At 53.1% G+C, this 19,613-nt stretch overlaps 1 protein-coding gene across 1 annotated transcript in view; it reads right to left on the bottom strand.

Moving 5' to 3' along the window:
- SAMD4B (sterile alpha motif domain containing 4B) overlaps nucleotides 1–19,613 on the bottom strand; it is a 37,731-nt gene that overhangs the window by 7,881 nt on the left and 10,237 nt on the right. Inside the window, exons 2-3 of the mRNA XM_040976334.1 lie at nucleotides 16,286–16,685; nucleotides 2,691–3,161 (exon numbers count right to left, since the gene is read on the bottom strand). Of these exons, the coding sequence (XP_040832268.1) occupies nucleotides 2,691–3,161; nucleotides 16,286–16,481 (667 nt within the window). The 5' untranslated portion in view covers nucleotides 16,482–16,685. The remainder of the gene's footprint in view (nucleotides 1–2,690; nucleotides 3,162–16,285; nucleotides 16,686–19,613) is intronic.

Genomic DNA, 19,613 nt, shown 5'->3' on the forward strand with positions numbered 1-19,613 from the left:
AGAGGATGCCACGTCCAGCCAACCCATCATTTCTGCATCCCCAGGATTGGGCGTGATATGACCCACGAGCCCTCCAGCAAGTTCCACAGAACAAGGGGTGCAAGGGACCTCTGAGCCAAGAGAAGGGGAAAAGGATTCACTCTGGGCAGGGAAGGGCAGCAAGGCCCACGGAGCTGTGGTCCTTTAAGAGGCTGGGCAGAAGTCAGGGTACCCCGGCCTGGTTTCTGACAGAAAGGCTTAGGTACCTGCCAGGGCTCTGCTGTCATTGGCCTAGGAGGCAAGACCAGTCTTCCAACTTCTGTTGACAGTATTGATACTTGGAGCAAGGAAGGCACCTGAGGGAGAGGCCACTGCCTCCCTCTGGGGTCTTCAGATCTCCTACCAAGCCTGTGGACTCCCTCAGCCCAGGCTGCTGGCCCTGCTCAGGACACCCTGACAAAGATAGCAGACTCGGAGCTCATGGGGCCAGCAACCTTTGATGCAGGTCTTTCTGCCTCTCCTGGCACCTATGGCCTCATCCTTCCTTCTCAGCTAAGAAGGGGGCAGGCAAGGCTGAGGGCACAGGCAATTATCCTGATTGGAACAATCATGTAGTTCCCGAGTAGCCTGCTGGGCCCTACCAAAGGCAGAGGCTGGCCACTGCCTGAGAGTTACAAAACAGAAGTGCCGGTCTGCGATCCAGGACCTCACACTCTCCAAAAACCCCTGCTCTGTCCTTGGCAGCACCCCAAACCCACAATGCCCACGTTCACAGGCCAATCCTTGCTCTCCACTCAAAAGACATTTCAATGGTTTCCTGTTTTCGGCAACTATGTGAAAATCAAAAGCCTTGTTTGGTCCTTCATCTAGGTGCCCCTTAGCCACACCCCTAAATGCAGCCCTAACATACTGAGCTCAAATCCTGACTGACAGCACCAACCACGTGATTTTGGACAAGTCTCTTCACCTGCCCCTTCCATTTCTATAGAAGTCCTCAGTGGAAGGGTCATTTACAAACATCTGCTGCCATGATTTCTCACTCAAACCTATGCCAGCCACATCTGTCTCCATCCTGTGCCCTCTGTAATTTGCCACCGCAGGACACAAGTGATGCCCGATTTCCTTTGGGTCCAAAGGAGTCTCCAACATTTTCAGGCTTGGCCTTTAAGCAGCTTTAGGGGGCCCAATCACGGGGAGCTCTGGAGGGGCAGGAAGGAAGACACTGAGAGGCTGTGCTACCAGGGCGAGGTTGAGCTTGCCTGGTCACCTCAGGTGAGTCAGGCAGCATGGCAAACAAGGGCAAGTGCTGTGCAACGGAACTGCCTGGACCTCGCGGCTGCGGTTCCAAAGTGTGTCATGAAAAAACCAAGCAGGGATTTTAGAAATGTTTACACCAAAAAGACCTTATCTTTCGATTTCATTTTGCAACGAAATTTCTGAAGTCTCTCCCTGAAGTTCTCACGATAGCGCCTAGCAAGACCAAGTGCTCAGCAGAACTATGGTTGAATGTATCCTCCCAACCCGGTGAGACCGGCAAGTTTCCAATTCTAGAAAACAAGATCCAAGCCGGTACAGGTTGTCACAGCTCCTGGGAAAGCATTCGCCTCCTTCTTCTCAGCTTCTTGTCAGTCCTGGGACAGAGGCAGGCTCAGGAACTGGGGAATAGATTGGCACGGGGCACAAGGAGCTTCCTCCCATCTGCTGGCACACATGACCATCCCTAGTCATGCTCCTGTCCTGCTTTACCCAACGCCTGCCCACAGGGGGGCTGACATCTCCAAGATGAAGCCTGGACCCCTCGCCTTGCTCAGGCATGCTAGCTTATCAGGATCAGAGAAGCCAGTTTCCCTCATGCTGTGCACTTCAACCAACATTTCAGAAACTCACTGGGATACCAAACGGTCACCTCCAACTCCAGGTGACCCTCACAAGAGCCTTTCAAGTCCGCAGCTGGGAGGACGGCACAGCAGTCGGAGGCAGGCTCCGGTACCTGCTTAGGTCTGAACCTCGGCCAGCTGCACCTTTTACTCTATGTAGCTTTGACTACGTAACACGACCACTTATGTGAGTCCCGCCTACTTGTCTTTCAACTGAAGCTAGCAATAATGTGACTGTGACGAGGATTTAATGGGACTGTATCTAAAAAGTGCTGAGAAGACCACTTAGCACCTTCAAACGCACAGCAATGTTACGTCACAGCAAGCATCTCACACAGAACGCTTTACAGAGTTCTCAGAAACAAGGCTGTAAAGAGGCCAGATAAAGTCCAGCACGGCCAAGGCTGAAGGGACCTCACGAAACAGTGCTGAGTCCTCCAGGAGGGATCATAAACCCACACCCTTGATGGTCAGCAGGTCCTGGGAGTACCCACCTGGAGGCGGTGGGAGCAGGGGGCTTTGGAGCATGTAACTGGGAGGGCTTAAAGGGGTGGCTGAGTGTTGGCTCCCTCTCACTGACACCAAGACCAAGGCTTCGAGTCACCAGATCTTTTTTTGTTTTTTTAACTTTAAAAGAAGCTGGAAATCTGACTTTTAGGGGGAAAGCTGTGATTTCTCCTATTACCAAATTTATTTGAAAATACCATAAAATTAAAGGGTAGATATAATCAGGTGAGACACAGCTTTGGGCTCTCTGCGGCTCCCCCCCCACACAGGGGCGCCAAGTCAGAGTCCAGGCTGGCCTCGGGCCAGCGGGCAGAGCCTCGTCCTCACCTGTGTTGGCGCTGCTCCCAACATTGTTGATGGCTGGCGGCACCGAGCTAGCTGGGTGGAAGGGCACGTGTCCATTTTCCCGGGGTGGCTTTTCCTGCCAGCCTGGCCCTGCCTCTCCAGGGCCCAGCTCTGCAGGGCCCCCCCACTCATCTGAGCTCTGGCGCGAGTGGTAGGAGGGCTCTGGCCGGGCACGGAAGCTGCTGGCCAGCCGCTCCTCGAGGTGGCTCAGCCAGAGGGCCAGCGCGTTGCGGTCTTCCAGGGTGGTGGCTGGGTGGATGAGAGCATAGGAGAGCAGCTGGCGGCTTTCCTCAATGAAGGCATTGCTCTCGATCGAATAGGCCAGAACTTTCTGCAGAAGCCTCATATATTCCGACTTGGCTTCCGTGTTGCCTGGTTGAAGCAGGGGCAGGTGGGACAACAGGAGGGACACCACCTTCTCTTTGGACTCCTGCTGCCACTGGCTGACGATGGCTACAGAAGGGATAGAAAAGGACATGTCAGGAGCCAGGACAGGAAACGTGTACAAGCCAAAGAGAGCTAATATGGTCCACACAGCTCCACCTCCTCCCTCTCCTACAGTCCCGGCCCCTGGTCCACACAGAGGGGAACTCACATCCCTGGGCTTCCACAGTAAGCTCTCCTGGAGCCGTCCATCTTGAGTCAAAAGCCTGCAGTGATTCCCAATCAGCCAAACTCGCTCTGAGATGTGAGCTCCTGGGACTGACACTGTGCGTTACAGCACAGTTGGTAAGATGTCATCTGTGATGCAGGTAGCCCATATGGGAACCAGTTTGTGTCCGGTTGCTCTGCTTCCTTTTAATAGCTGAGTTTTTTTTTCTTTCCTTTATTTTTTTTACTATTTTTATTGGAAAGCCAGATATACAGAGAGGAGACAGAGAGGAAGATCTTTCATTTGTTGATTCACTCTCCAAGTGGCCGCAGCGGCCAGAGCTGCACCGATCTGAAGCCAGAAACCAGGAGTTTCTTCCAGGTCTCCCACTCAGGTGCAGGGTCCCAAGGCTTTGGGCCATCCTGCTTTCTCAGGCCACAGGCAGGGAGCTGGATGGGAAGCGAGGCTACCGGGATTAGAACTGGCGCTCAGATGGGATCCCAGAGTGTACAAGGCGAGGACTTTAGCCATTTGGCTACCATGCCGGGCCCATAGCTGAGCTTTCTTTAAAAAGATCTTGTTAATTTTTATTTGAAAGGCAGAATTACAGAGTAGGGGACAGAGAGGGATTTTGCATCCACTGTTCACTCCCCAGATGGCTATATTGGCTAGTGCTTGGCTGGGCAGAAATCAAGAGCCCGGAGTTTCTTCCAGGCCTCCTATGTGGGTGCAGAGGCCAAGGATTTTGGCTGTCCTCCACTGCCATCACAGACCATTAGACCATTAGCAGGAAGCTGGAATGGAGCAGCCAAGATTTGAACGAGCACCCAGATGGTATGTTAGTGCCGCTGGCAGAGGTTTAATGTGCTACACAACAGTGCTAGCTCAAAGATGTGATATTTCTGACCGATTTTACAATGGTAACCAAGAAGTCTTAGGCTAACATTATCTTCTCTTTCAGAGCACAAATATTTCCCCCCAATTCATCCAGAGAAAGGCTCAATGCAGGGGCTGGTGCAATGGTTCAACTGGCTCATCCTCCATCTCCGAGCCTGGGATCTCATATAGGGGCCAGTTTGTGTCCCGGCAGCCTCACTTCTGATCCAGCTCCCTGCTTGTGGCCTGGGAAAGCAGTCGAGGACAGCTCAAAGCCTTGGGACCCTGCACTTGCAGTGGAAACCCAGAGGAAGCTTCTGGCTCCTAGCTTTGGATCAGCTCAGCTCTAACTGTTTCACCTGTTCAGGGAGCTAACCAGTGGATGGAAGATCTCTGTCTCTCCTCTCTGTAAACCTGCCTTTCCAATAAAAACACATAAATCTTAAAAAAGCAAAAAAGCATCCACAAAGCAAAACAACCCAGACAATTCAGGGTTCTCGCATTTTCCCAAGGCTCTCTGCATACTGCATGTATCCAGGTTTCCACACACAGGCCGATTCAAGGCTTTCCTTAGAGACTGCTTACAGTGCCTCTTCTCCAGCAAGCATGCTGTGCCAACACACGCCACAGTCATCTTCTGGCCCTGAACAGCCCACGCTCTGAGGGTCTGAGGCTGTCCTGGGGAGCTGAGCCAGGCTTTCCCTGTGTCAACTCAGAAGCAAGCTCTACAAGAACAAGGCCCCTGGCTGGTCCTGGAAAGGAACTGCTTCAAGCCTGACTGTTCCATCACCCCAAAACCCAGTGTGGGTAGAGTCTGAGAGTAGCAGAAAAGTGAGGGTTGGAGGTGGGGCAAAGGAGGACTCCTACCACACAGTTATGACTGCAGATGGGGAGTAACGACACAGAATGGCCAGAGGTGTCGCTGTGGGCCTGCTCCGCCACCTGCTGGCCATGTGACCCAGAGCCAAGGGGGCCCAGCCCCGAGCCCTGCTGCTTGTCTCTGCAACATGGAGCTGATGACTGCACTGAGTTAAGACAGGCAAGGTGCCTACCCACAGGCATAGAAATAGGAAAGGGCCCAGCATGGCAGCCTAGCAGCTAAAGTCCTTGCCTTGAAAACATTGGGATCCCATATGGGCTCCAATTCTAATCCAAGTGGCCCTATTTCCCATCCAGCTCCCTACTTGTTGCCTTGGAAAGCAGTCAAGGAAGGCCCAATGCCTTGGGACCCTGTACCCCCTTGGGAGACCCACAAGAGGGTCCTGGTTCCTGGCTTTGGATCGGCTCAGCTCTGGCAGTTGTGGCCACTTGAGAAGTGAATCAGTGGATGAAGATCTTCCTCTGTCTCTCCTCCTCTATGTAACTGACTTTGCAATAAAAAAAAAATAAATCTTTAAACAAAAAGACAGGGAAAACGTTCCTTCAAAAAAATTTTTTTTAATTTGAAAATCGACTTATAATGAGAGAGGGACAGCGGCAGAAAGATCTTTCTGCTGGCTCCCAAGTGATTACAACTGCCAGGGCCGGGCCCAGCTTAAGCCAGGAGCCTGGAATTCCATCTGGGTCTCTCACATGTGTGGCAGGGACCCAACTACTCAGGCCATTTTCCATTACTTTCTCAGGCACACAGCAGGGAATTAGATAAGTGGAGGATGTAGCACTCAAACTGTCAATCCCATGGGATGCCAGCATCACAGGAGAAACATTTAAACCACTGTGCCATAACACAGGCTCCAGAAAATGTCCCTTCTGTAATCTTTTCTCGTAATCACCCACTTAGAAATCTGTGGCCTGTGCAGCACCCGCTAGCGTATGCAAGAACTGGGTGTAGGGTGGGCTGGGCTGCAACATTCACTGGCACGTATAAAGGCCAATTCTGTGGGGGCAGAATATGCCAGGTAAGGGTCTAACAGCCGCTGGGATGGATGAGATCTGGGTCTGGGAGTGGGTCTCGTGGGGAAACTCTCCTGGCAGGCAACAGTTCCCACTGGTGAGCATGTGAGTCAGGGCTGGGTGTTAGTCAGACTGGGCAAGGCTGCTCTGTGGGTCAGCAGGTTGCGGGCTGGCTCTGTGGGGGTGGTGGCGGACTGGGCAGGACTGAGCCAAACCATAGCACACTGGCATGAGCAGGAGCAAGGATGGCATGCAGGACTATCATGCTTATCATTCTGAATAACAGCCAGGGATAGGGGAATCCTGGGCAGGATTAGGCAGCAGCACCCATCAGTGAGAGTTGGGACTGGGAGCAGGCCAGGCCAGGCCAGGTTGCAGCATCTGATGGCCAAGGCCAAGACGGGGATGAGTTATGCTGGGCTTGGTTGAAGCAACCACTGGCATGTGAACAATCTCTGGCTGAGAGCAAGTCTGGTCGGGAAGCTAAGGGGATGCCCTGGTTGGGCTGAGGTTCCCATAGAGATAGCCAGAATAGGGGTGGTGAAATGGACATGGCTGCAGCATCCCTTGGCATGAGTGTGGGGTGTGCCAAACTGGGCTAGGCCCTCAGCACCCGATTGTACTCATGAGAGCCAACATGGGTAGTAGGACCCATGTTGTCTATGTGTTGGGCTAGGTCTAGGCTCCTGCTAAGTCAACTGAGAGCTGAATCTAGGGTGAGCCAGCTAGAGCTAGATTGTAACACCCAAAGCTAAGACCTGGAGTAAGAGTGGGCCAGTCAGACAATGCTGCTGTGCCTGCCAGGACAGGAGGTGAGCCAAGTCAGGCTGGGCCAAGGACCCCCTGTGCATGGGATCTGCCACTGGGAGATGACCTGATAGAGGAGCTTGGGGAACTCCCTCTCAGGAAGCAATCCCTGAGTGTAGGTGAGTGTGCTGGAGCAGCCCAGACAGACTCAAGTTACAACAGTTTATAACACCCACTGGCAGATCTGAGAGCCAGGACTGGGTGTGGAACAGGCCAGGCTGGGCCACAACACCAGGCAGCGCACATCAGGGCCAGGACTAGTGGCTGGCTGGGCCAGGCTAGGCTCCAACACCCACCAATATGAGCTGGAACTAGAGGAAGGCTGACACAAGCCAGGCTGCAGCACCTACTGAGGAACGCCAAGATGAGGCCACAGTAACACCTATCAAGCGGTGAAGCGAGCATGATGGAGAGGGTGGAGGGTTGCAGGAGCTCCCTGCTGGGCACTGCTCCTGCTGGTGACTGTGAGAGCTGGGAATGGGAGCTGACCAGGCTGGGCTAAGTGACCATACCCACTGATGCAATAATCAACCAGAATCAGTGTGGGCTGGCTGGGCTTTGCTGCATCATCAGGTCATCATCAGCTAGCAGGTATTAAGACTAGGGGCAAGTCCTGTCAGGTCAGACCCCAGAGCTACCTGGAAACAGCAAGATCTAGGGCTAAGAGTGGACCTAGGGAAATCGAGGGCAACCCTCTGACACACTGCAGTTCCCACTGGTGAGTATGAGAACCAGTGCTGGGGGTGGGCCCGGCTGCACAGGTGGTAGCACCCACCAGCACAATTGTGGGCTGGATAGTGGGGCTGGGTTAGGCTGCAGCACCCATTGATACGTATGAGAGCCAAACAGGATGCGGGACACAGTGGACCAATAGGCTGCATATACTGGCATGCCAAACTGGAGCTCGGGGTAGACCTGGTAGGGTTTATTGTAGGTAGCTCCAACTAGGCCTGTAGTTCCTGTTGGTGTGCATGAGGCAGAGTGGTGGGTAGGGTTGGGCTGGGCCACACCATTCACTGGGTACGAGATGGGGCTGGGGACAGAACAGCAACTACCAGCATGTGTAGACTGAAGTGGGTGACAGACAGCCGGACCCTTCATTGGCTGGTACACACAGGAGTCAGGTCTGGGGTCACCTCTGGCAAGGTTTCTTTGGAGACCCACCCAACTGTAACACTGGATTCAAAACTCCAACCACAGGCCTGGTACAGTAGCCTAGTGGCTAATCTCGCCTTGCATATGCCAGGATACCATATGGGCGCCGGTTCGTGTCTTGGCTGCTCCACTTTCCTTTCAGCTCCCTGCTTGTGGCCTGGAAAAGCAGTCAAGGAAGGCCCAAGGCCTTGGGACCATGCAGCCACCTGGGAGACCCAGAAGAGGCTCCTGGCTTCAGATCAGCTCAACTCCAGCTGCTGCAGCCACTTGGAGAGTGAACCAGTAGATGGAAGATCTTTCTGTCTCTTCTCTCTTTAAATCTGACTTTCCAATTAAAAAAAAAAAAATCTTTAAAAAAAGAAAAACAAAACAAAACCCTTCAGCCTCAGGGAAAACCACTGGATCTGTGGTCTGACCATGGAGTGCATGTGTCAGAACTGGGCCTCCTCAGTTGCTGGAGCCTGTGCAGTGGACGGCATGCCCAGATGCACATGGGGGACGTGTCAGATCACTGAGGCTTGCAGAGGACATCCAGCACCATGGACGGCAGAATCAGACAATTGGCCCGGCCAAGCTTTCAGAGCAAGCATTTGCTTGAGTGGAGATTCTAGGGTGGACTGTGTAGCCAATGAATCTTGGAAAGATCTCCTCAATCTTGTAGCGATGAAATCAACATCTGAGAACTACGGAAACCATGGAAACAGTGCCCTTGGAATATGCCCCGCACTGTGGATCCTAGGGTGGCATCGGTGCCATTCCCCGTCCCCAGGAACTGACTTGGTTAGGCTGCCAGGAACAACCCTTTCTCCCCTTCCCTGGCCCTAGATAAAGGGGGAAAAAAAAAGGAAGCAACTGTCTCATCCACTTTCGCCCATATCTTGACCCTCCCCACTCTAATCAGACGTACATATGGGTATACATTCTTGCCAACTTTGTAAGTAACATCAAGAATAAATTTAAACATAAAATATTTCTTCTTCTAATTGGAAAACATTTTTAAAATCTACTGCCTGGAATTCGCATAAACTTTCCATTCTGGCAGCAGGTGTTTGGCTCATCGCTTCACCTGCCACCTGGATGCCCACTTCCCATCCTGCAGTACCTGGTTTGAGTCCCAGATAGTCTAATTGCAATCCACTTCCTGCCGATGTGTGTGCTCTCTGGGAGGCAAGGGACGCTGCATCAGATACTGGAGTCCCTGTCACCCTGGGGGGACCCAGACAGGGTTCCAAGTCCTGGCTGTGGTGAGTATCTGGGGAGTAAAACAGCAGACGGAAGATTTCTCTGCTATTCTCTCTCCCTTTCACATAAAATGTCTGTGGGGGTGGGGTGCAAGAAGGAAATAAAAGTGCAGTATATTCAAATTCTGCTTAAAACTGTAGCTTTACGGGCCCGGTGCAATAGCCTAGTGGCTAAAGTCCTTGCTAAGCATGCTCTGGGATCCCATGTGGGTGCTGGTTTGCATCCCAGCTGTTCTACTTCCCATCCAGCTCCCTGCAGACAGCACTGACTGTGGGTCAGGCACTGTCCACTCAGACTGTAACGCATGCGCTGCCCGGCCTCCTGGGCACCGGCGTTCCCACCTTGCAGGGAGGACACAGGCTTGGAGTGGTGAAGTCACTTCCCCGATGACAGCGCTAGCACGTGAGGCAGGGCACGCCCGGACCCAGTTCTGTGTGCTTTCAGAACCGGCAGGAGCGTGGACCCACAACCTTCTCTCTCCCCACTGCTTCTCTGCCAGCTTCCCAGAGTCCTTTGGGTCCTGGCTACTCCCAGCCGAGCAGCTGAAAGCACTCCCCCTGCACTGGGGAGCCTGCCCAGGCGGCACAGGGCTTTCCGGGGCCTGCATCCTGCAGCGGGCCACAAGGGAGGAGCTCTCAGAACTGCCCTTGGCTCAGTCCTAAGTTTTCAGTTCCTTTTTTCTTTTGAGATTACTTATTTATTTTAAAGGCAGAGTTAGAGAGGGGCAGAGAAAGACCTTCCACCTACTGGTTCACTCCCTAAATGAGCCAAGGTTTGCTGCTGGGCCATATCAGCCAGGAGCCCAGAACTCTGAGCCTCTCATAGGGGTGCAGCTTCTCACTAGGCCATCATCTGCTGCTTTCCCAGGTGCATCACCAGGGAATGGAAGCAGAGCAGCCAGGATTCAAAATGGCACGGTGATATGGGATGCCAGCATCACAAGTGTCAGCTTAACGCACTGTGCCACAATGCAGTCCCATCTAGTGTTCAGTTCCTGATGAGCCATAAAAAAGCAAGAGAGGGGCCTGGTGCGACAGCATAGTGGTTAGTCTTCACCTTAAACACACCAGGATCCCGTATGGGCGCTGGTTCTAATCCTGGCAGCTCCACTTTCCATCCAGCTCCCTGCTTGTGGCCTGGGAAAGCAGTTGAGTATGGCCCAGAGCCTTGTACCCTGCACACATGTGGGAGACCTGGAAGAAGCTCCTGGCTCCTGGCTTCAGACTGGCTCAGCTTTAGCCATTGCGGCGCTTGGGGAATAAACCATCAGATGGCAGATCCTCTGTTTCTCCTTCTCTCAGTATATATCTGCCTTTCCAATAAAAATAAATGTTAAAAAAAAAAAAAAGCAAGAGGGGTATTAGGGACAGAAACTCAAGGTCTTGTATCCAGCCACGTTCTATGTCACACAGCTGCCTAGGCAGTATGCTCCCTCCTGTTTCAAACCGGGCTCGCAAAGCTGCAGAGAGCCCTGAGGCGGAAGACGGTACCAAGCTCCTGGCACAGTCTGCCCTCAGGAAGCCCTGGGCAGGGGCTCAGCCAGGGGCACCGCCCCTCCCCCAAGCAGGCAGCCTGCCTCTTCGGCCCTGCCCTGGCATTCTCAGCGGTGGTGGAGGCCTTGCAGGATAGCCAGAGGCATCTGGGACAGAAAGAGGCCTTGTCTCGTCCCTCCCCCACCCACAGGACTGCCAGGACTCCAGGGCTAAGGGACACAGCCTCTTCTCTGGTACTGCCAGGGGACATGACAGAACAGCCCCAAGGGTTGGGCTCAATAAAGGACCTTGTTCTACTTCCAAGAGAAAGGGGAAAGTGCTTTGGGCAACTGGAGGCTGAGCTCCGGGTGAAGTGTGTGTGTTCACGCGTCTGTGGTGTGTGCGATGGTGGTAGAAAGGGCAGGCCTCCGGGACTGGGAAGTGTCATTGGGAACTGGAAGTGGCCCAAGGAAGTGAACAGCCTCAGCCCACTGAGGGTGAGCCCAGCTGGGGCTGCTGAGGACGGTTCGAGGTGGGGAGGGAAAGCCGGGTTCGAGGTGGGGAGGGAAAGCCGGCTTCCTGTGCCGCCGAGTGCAGGCCCAGCAGGAGCCCAACTCACACCTGCACAACTGAGCCTCATGGCCCCCTGGAAGGCAGTGGGGTCTTTGTGCATCCAACTGTCTCCTCTGGGATCTTCCCAGCCTCAGGTCCTAACAGGGTGTTACATTAGGAGCTCAATGTAAGTTCAACAGCAAACCTGCCTGGTTTCAAAATCCTGTTCTACCTTGGCCATCAAGGTTGATCTAACAGTGGACCAGGATTGTAACTTCTTTTGAACCTTTTCTTTCCCCTTGTTATGGGGGTAGTCAAAGTGCCCCCTACATCACAGGGTTGTTGCAAAGAGGCAATGGGACAATTATGCAAAGCACCTGGCACATTCTCCCGGATGAAGACCTGGAGCTAGTGCTGTTCCGGGCCCAGGGGAGCAGATCATGGAAGACAGGAAGCACATCCAGGGCCCCCTTCTGGAGCGTCTCAGCAGGGGTGGGAAATTTTATGCAGTTATTTACTAAACACAGACACATCTCCAGTCCCCTGAAGCTAGCAGCACAACAGTGATGAAATTCTGGGGGTGGGTGGAGGGGGAACGCTGTGACACCAGTGGGCTGCACCCCAGGCTCTGCAGACCTGGCGAGGCTGGGGAAAGACCAGTGCCCTCCTTGGCTGCTGTGACCACAGAAACAGGGCTGGTCGGGGGGGGATCAGAGCTAAGCAGGTCATGACCCAGGTCCTAGCAAAGCACAGGAGCCAGAGCCAGGGCCAACCGGCTGCTTTAAGAGCAAAGCCTTTTTATGCGATGTGCTGGGCTGTTGGCTGTTGCCACAACCGGGGCAGCCTCAGGCACCAGTCAGGGGCTGGGCCTCCTTGCCTCAGCCTGGCTCCCAGATGTGGGGGAGGAACAGGGGGCTCTCATTTTTCTTGGATGAACTGTGTCAGCACAGCCTGAGCATGGAGGGTGGAGGCATCAGGGCTGCGCTCTGCTGGCTCACTCACCTCGGCCCCCTCCTGACCTCAGTTTCCTCACTCAGAATCAGCAAGCCAGAGAAGGAGGAGCCCAACTCTGCTAGATGCAGGTCTGACTCAGAGGACAGGCGGCAGGAAGAAAGGCCAGGACCAGGGAGGGAGACAGAGTCCTGCTCCTCACTCTTGTCCACAGGAACATCAAATCAGCAGTGTGGAAAAGACAGAGCCAGGCTTCCTGGCCCAGCTCCCAACAGGCAGGGAACAGAGCACCAGGACTGAGACCAGGATGGGCACAGGGGTCTCCTCACGCCCTGTGCTGAAGACCCCTGGAGTTGGGTTTTCTCTGGCTGGTTGTATGTTTTTCTGTTTCAGGCTGCTGCCTCGGGGCCATCTGGGCTGCAGCACTTTCCTCCACCCTTTCAGCTTCTTGAGCAGACACAGCCCAGGCAGTGGACCCACACAGCAGGTCATATGACAGCATCCTCAGCGCCGCCTGGAAGCCCTCAGAATCAGCATCAGGACCAGGAGAAGAGGTGCTCACTGCATGTCTCCAAGAGTCAGCTGGAGATCTTTCAATCTCCAGGACAGTACCTAGACCTTAGGCCTCATATTACTGTTAGAAAGTCCCTGAGGGATTGTGGCTCAGAGCCAGCGCTGGGAAACCCTGGCCTGGGTCAACCCCTCTGTACCCTCCATCTTACCCCAGGTGATAAGCAAGTTGGCAACTCTGACCCAAATCCAAACCAAGGGTCTCTGGAGAACTGGGCGAGGCAGCAGGGTTGGGAGGGTAGAAACAGGCAGGGATCTGCCTCCTTGGTCAGGGAGTGGGTCTGGGGGCATCTAGGAGGGAGGGAGGCTCTAGTGGGCAGCTCTCTGGTGGGGTAAGTATGTTCACTGGGCAGAGGGGGTAGATTTCTGAGAGCCCTCCAACACACAGGAAGAAGTCTGCCCCGTGAGAAGGGCGGGTGAGGCTTCCAGAAAGTGGCACGCGCAGCTGTGGTTTTGCCTTCTTTGGCACATTGTTCCAGGTTTCTCGAAAGTATCCTGCTGTGCAGATGGGAGGGGCAGGACTGACCCAGGCCACAAGAGGCACTAGGAGTGGTAGAGCTGGATCCAGAGCTCTAGGGTGGCGCGACTCCTTGTCACGTGCCTGCCAAGTGAATCACGCAGCAAGGCACGGCCTCTCACCGCCTGGGAGGCTCTCAGGCCCAGCTTCTTGGGATTCTGACTTGGCTGGGGACAGCAGCCGTGGCAGGAACAGGAGTGACAGCTCCCTCCGCCAGGCCCTCAGGCCCAGGGAGCAGGCCCTTCCTTGAAGGACAGGGTGGGACTGTGAGGGGGGCCGCTGGGGTACGAGGAAGCAGGCGGTCAGGTGCCTACAGTGTCACTGCGGATCACTTTTCCCTCACATTACGATGTGTCTCAGTGCTGGCAGGCTTCAGCTGATTCTGGAATACACCAAGGCCCTCCCTTCCTTCCTAAGCTTCCTTACCTCTCTACCCATTCAACCACCAGTTTGCTCTGTTCTCACATTCTGACATGGGGTTGTGGAAAAAGACTGATTCATTAAAAACGAGACAAAGATAACTAACTGGTTATCTTTAACCAGAGCTTTGGTCTTATTTACACTGGGCTCTAAATTCAGTTCTCCAAAAATCACAGAAATTTAGTTTTGTAATAAATGCTCCATTCTGGTGAGTAATATACAATTATACCTTATACTGATCTAGATCACTTAATAAAACCATCTCCACAGAAAACCTAAACCATTGAGTCCTACTCAGAACAAGTTCACTGTATCGTGACTCAGAATGGTTTTAAATAGCATATATTCCACATAACTGAATACCACTGATTTATGAAAACAGATCTGTATAATAATACATAATCTTCAAATAAAATACAGTCCCAGTGTAGCAAAAAAAAAAAAAAACACAAACTTGATTCACACGTTTGCGACTCAGCTCATGGCACACCTGTTCCTGGGTTGGCATGACCCCCAGCAGTCTGAGTGGGGCATCAGCAGTGTCTTTCAAGGCAATGTGAACAGAATTTTTACATGCACATTCCTCCTGACTAGCAGGGCCACAGAATTCTAGGACTGTCTCCTAGAGGTGCTGGGAGGCCACTCAACTCACTCCAGCAGTTTGCAAGGACGAGACCAAAAAAACCACACAGTCGAGCCTATGGGCAAGGACTCCAAAGTCCAATTTGAGTTCTAATTCTGCTCAATCAGGTCATTCAGAGCAAGAAATTTAACTTCTCCAAACCTCAGTCTCCTCATTTATACAATGGTGCAGCAGCATAAATGATCTTAAAGCACTGTTGTAAGGGTCACACTCATACTAAAGGTGGAGTACCGCTTGGCACATCGCAAGGCCCTACAATGTGACCCGCTCTCTATGACACAGCCATGAACAATAATGGGGCAGACACAGAGGTGCAGACCGGCGGCCAGCCTTCACAGCACCATGGTGAGCTGAAACCAACCAACTAGGGAAGATGCACGCTGCTCAACTGCTTGTGCTGAAACGCCTGAAACACTGACAAAGCTGGAAGGAGAACAGGGATGTGCCTCCACACGCACAGAACTCATACACGGCAACAACAAACTGGGAACACGGGCCCCCCCTTGTCATTTTCTGTATTTTACTACAAGTGCTAAAGAGACAAAAAGCAGAACCTAACGGTGTTCTCCAACAGCGACACACGCTGCAGGGGATGCTGCTGCACAGGCAAAACCCCCATCGGAGGCTACTCAGCCAGAAGGACGGCGGTGTGGGAATCATGACCCAGACACCCTGACTTATCCTGGAGAGCCACAAGAGGGGAGCCCTTCTTGGCGGGGGGACAGGAGGTGGGGAGTGGTGAGCCCCGAGCTGCTGCCGCTGGGTCTGCTGCCCTCCCTGCCTGCCATGTGGGTCTGGGGATCAGGATCATGTGATTCCTGTCCAAGCAGCTCACAGCCAGGTGTTCCTGTGATTCACACACGGAAGTTCGACAAGGGCCGGCGCTGTGGCGCTGCAGTGCTGTGGGTAAAGCACTGCCTGCAATGCTGGCATCCCGGATGGGCACTGGAGGGAAAAAATGAAAAAAAAAAAAAAAAAACACAAAAAAACAAGCCAAAGGCTCACTGTCACCAAGGCCTGGGGCTCTGTGGCTCCCACTGATCTGTCCCAGCCTTCATCCGCCAGCAGGGAGGCCAGCAGCACCTGGCGTGGCCCATGGAGGAGTAGATGAGGCATAACAGACACGACGGGCGGGTATCGGGTATCCACGCATGCCAGGCTCTGCCCCGAGGGCTGCACTGCGACCTCACACCCACCCGATAAGGCAGATGTCAGCAACACCTTCATCTTACAAAGAGGGAACCGAGGTTAAATTACTTGGTTATGTGGTTAAGTGAAAACCCGGGATTAAACCTAAGCAGCCTGATTTGAAGCCCATTGAAGAACACTGTTTTCAAAGTTCATCTGTAAGTCAAGTCCGCACTGTGCTTGCAGTCAAGGTTCAGTGTGAGCTGTGAGGATGAAGGATGAGAAGAGCGGGAAGAGTCGTGCCAAGTTCAGACAAACCCGGCATGGAGCCTGTGGGCCCCTGCCCGGGGCTTTCAGGTATCTGTTCAGCTTCCTCCCCACGGGTTTCTCTGTTTCCCACCCATCACTGGAATCAACAGCTGTCCACCCAGGCCCATGGAGGCCTAAGTTCTAGCGAATCCTGGCTCATCCATCCCTATGCTGACCTCACAAGACACAAGAGTACCTCCCTATGATTATGGAAGTTCCACCAAAAACACTAGCTGAAACCAAAACTCTCCCGTTTAAGCCTTAAGTGCAACCTCACTTTGGGACTGAACACTATTGTAGGCTGACTCGTCAATCTTGGAAGAATTCTGCCGTTCCCCTATTCCCCTCATCAAGCTTGCAAACCCCATTTCTCAGCCCCGCCATGGGGTCAGCCTCCTCAGCCTGCCCCCGTCCTGCTGCAGAGTCCCATTACTGGGGGTGAGGACTCACCAGCACTGTTGGCTTCCGACTCCAGCAGGTGGATGTCATTGCATTCCGCCAATGAGTGCTCCAGGCAGAGCTGCAGGAAGCGGGCCTGGGTACGGGTGACCCGCTTCAGAAGAGACAGCAGGGCTACTGTCTGCTCACACTCATTCCAGCCCTTGAACCAGCCAGCGAGGATGCCCACCTGGTCTCGGAACATCATGGTGCCGGGCCTGGGGCCAGGGTTGGGGGGACGGCGGTGGCAAGGGCCAGCGCCGTCACATGGTCTCGGCTCTGGGCTCCTGCTCCCTCTCCCCTGGGGGCCAGGGTTCGAGGATGTTCCCTGGCGTGGCAGCAGAGGGCGGTGAGGGGAGGAGCGAGCGTGTTCACATTGGGGGTCTTGATCCAGCCACGTCCCTCCAGACTCCTGGAAAGGGAAACAGAAGGGTCAGAGAGCACGAACGGGCAAAGCCCAGAGAGTACCAGTCAGTGGTGCCAGGGAGCCTGCAGGATTTCCTCTCTCAAGGGATTTACTCTGCTAAACTTCTGGGAGAAGGGTGACGCCAGCACAAAGGACACCTGAGGGACTACCAGGAAGATGCTACTCCTCACAGCTGGCTGTCGCAGGGACAAAGGGAACGGAACCTGAGCAGCAAGTAGGCAGCTGGCACTGGGATGCAGCAGGATAAACCTCCACGTGTGACACCAACATCCACAGCAGAGACCCAGATGCTCCACTTTGGATCCAGCGCCTCGCTCACGTGCCTGGGAAGGCAGTGGATGCTGGCTCAGGCGGGTGGGAGTTCAGGCTCCTCTTCAGCTTGGCCCAACCTTAGATACTGCGGGCACTGGGAAGTGAACTAGCACACAATTCTGCCTTTCTCCTTCTCCCTCCCACTCCTGTCTGCAAGCAATTTTTTTTTTTTTTTTTTACTACAACAAAGTCAGAAAATATTTTTCAGAAATTGAAACTAAGAAAGGTTGAGCACTATGGGAAAAGACCCAGAGTAATGGAGCTCTGACTTTGGTGACAAGACTCAGCAGACACACAACCATGGGCACGCCCCCTGAACCTGCTGGTCTCTGGCCACCTCTGCAAGTTGGACAGAATGACTGTTCATCTGCTGAATTATTTTTTTAAGATTTATTTACTTTTATTGGAATGTCAGATATACAGAGGAGAGACAGGAAGATTTTCTGATGATTCACTCCCCAGGTGGCCACAACAGCCAAGCTAAGCTGATCTGAAGCCAGGAGCCCAGAGCCTCCTCCAGGTCTCTCACATGGGTGCAGGGTCACAACGCTTTGGGCCATCCTCGACTGCTTTCTCAGGCCACAAGCAGGGAGCTGAATGGGAAGTGAGGCTGCCGGGATTAGAACCGGCGCCCATGTGGGATCCGGCGCATGCAAGGCGAGGACTTTAGCTGCTAGGCTACCACACCAGGCCCTTACTCGCTGACTTTTTAAGGCCCACAATACTAGAGTGGAAGTAAATGGTAGAGGGGTGACATGAGTACAGATCGGGGATATGTGAACAGCCACCTGACCAGCAACTGGCTAGCAATCTGTGAACCCCGAGGCACTGGAACGGGCATGTTATTTCAGATCAACAATAAGGGATGGCTATTTGGTGTAGCAGTTAGGTTGCTGCTTAAACACCTGTAGCCTCTACTGTCATGCCTTGGTTTTGTCTTGGCTTCTCCACTTCTGCTCCATCTTCCTGCTAATGTAATCCCTGGGAGGTTGTGATGGTGGTTCAAGTACTTGGGTCCCTGCCCTACATGTGGGAGACACAAATTAAGTCCTATGCTCCTGGCTTGGGCTGTCCCTGCCCTGTTGTTGCAGGGATCTGGGGAACCAGGGAATGAAAGGTCTTTCTCTGCCAAACTAAAACTTATTAAAAAGGAAAGAAAAAAAATCCTCAACAGATTGAGAGAATCCCGGCCTTAGATCCTTCTCTCCCAGCTGTCCTCCTTATCCCCCCGAAGGCTGCTCCAGAACCAAGACCTCTGGCTTCCAGAGTCACCAGCCTGTCACCTAGACTCCAGGGAGCCAGATGGATGTCACCTGAGAGGAAGGGGCCAGAACAGCCAAGCAAGTAAATGTCCAAATTCTGCTTGAGGCATGAGCCACAACAAGGTGGTTTCCACCAGGCAAACAACAGGCTTATTCTTCAGCTCACTGGTTTCTTGGCTCTCTCCTGAAGTTTTTTTCTAAGTGACTCAAACTGCAAGTTTCCACTCATTTCCTGTCTGCCCCTCCTGCAACTGGTACCCTTGGCTCCATCCCCATCTGGCTGCCCAAGAACTAAAGTTCCTTGGCCTGAGACCTCCTCGCAAAGACCTCCTGACCCCGACTGACTCAGGTCTCAGGCAGCTCCTCCCACCTCCTGCAACTGCCAGTAACTAGGACTCGCCTCACCGTCCCCTGCAGGACCCCAAGTAGAGTCAACCAGCCCCGCTGCCAATCCCAGGAAATTTTAGGAAGAGGAAAAGGTGTAAGGGAAAAGGAAACCTTGCTCCAAGGTAAACAAGCTTCTCAGTAATCTTTTTAAAGGGGAAATCAGATGTCTCGATGGCTTAAAATCCACCAATGACTTCCATTTGCACTAACCCTAACGCTGTCTGGCCTAAAGGCCCCTGCAAGGACCCCTAAGATCTTTCCAACTTCATCTTACACTAATCTCTCGTCCAAAGAAGATCTCTTTCCCCAGGAGCCGTCACGGCCTTAAGAAGAACAAATCTAACCAACCCAATCTAACAGTCTCACTCAACTGATGCTACTTCACTTCCTTTACACAACTTGGAATCTTCAAACATCTTTTTTTCTTTTAAAGGTTTATTTTACTTGAAAGTCAGAATTACGACAAGATAGATGGAAAGACAAAGATCTTCCGTCTGCTGGTTCACTCTCCAAATAGCCACAACAGCTAGAGCTAGATTGGTCCGAAGCCAAGGGCCAGCAGCTTCATCCGGATCTCCAATGTAAGTTCAGGGCCCAGGTCCTTGGGCCATCCTCCACTGCTTTCCCAGGCCACAAGCAGGGAGCTGGAAGGGAAGTGGAGCAGCCAGGATTCGAACTAGCATCCACATGGGATGCTGGCGCTACAGTCAAAGAACTAGCTTGCTAAGCCACTATGCCAGCCCTAAGATACTGTTCTTCTGGTAAGTTCCCCAAGCAGGAACTAGATAGTACTAAAACAGTGCTAGGCACAAACATCAATATGCATCTGTTGCATGAATGGGGAGCTAGGGAAGAAGGCGATGTGGAAGCCACACTTGAGATCCACAGCCGTGGAGATGATAGGAGGAACAGCCTACAGGATGAGAAGGGATGAGAAACTTGAAGGCACTGA

This window comes from Ochotona curzoniae, unplaced genomic scaffold, assembly GCF_017591425.1.
Source record: "Ochotona curzoniae isolate NIBS_2020 unplaced genomic scaffold, NIBS_Ocur_1.0 contig_2699, whole genome shotgun sequence".
Taxonomy (NCBI): domain Eukaryota; kingdom Metazoa; phylum Chordata; class Mammalia; order Lagomorpha; family Ochotonidae; genus Ochotona; species Ochotona curzoniae.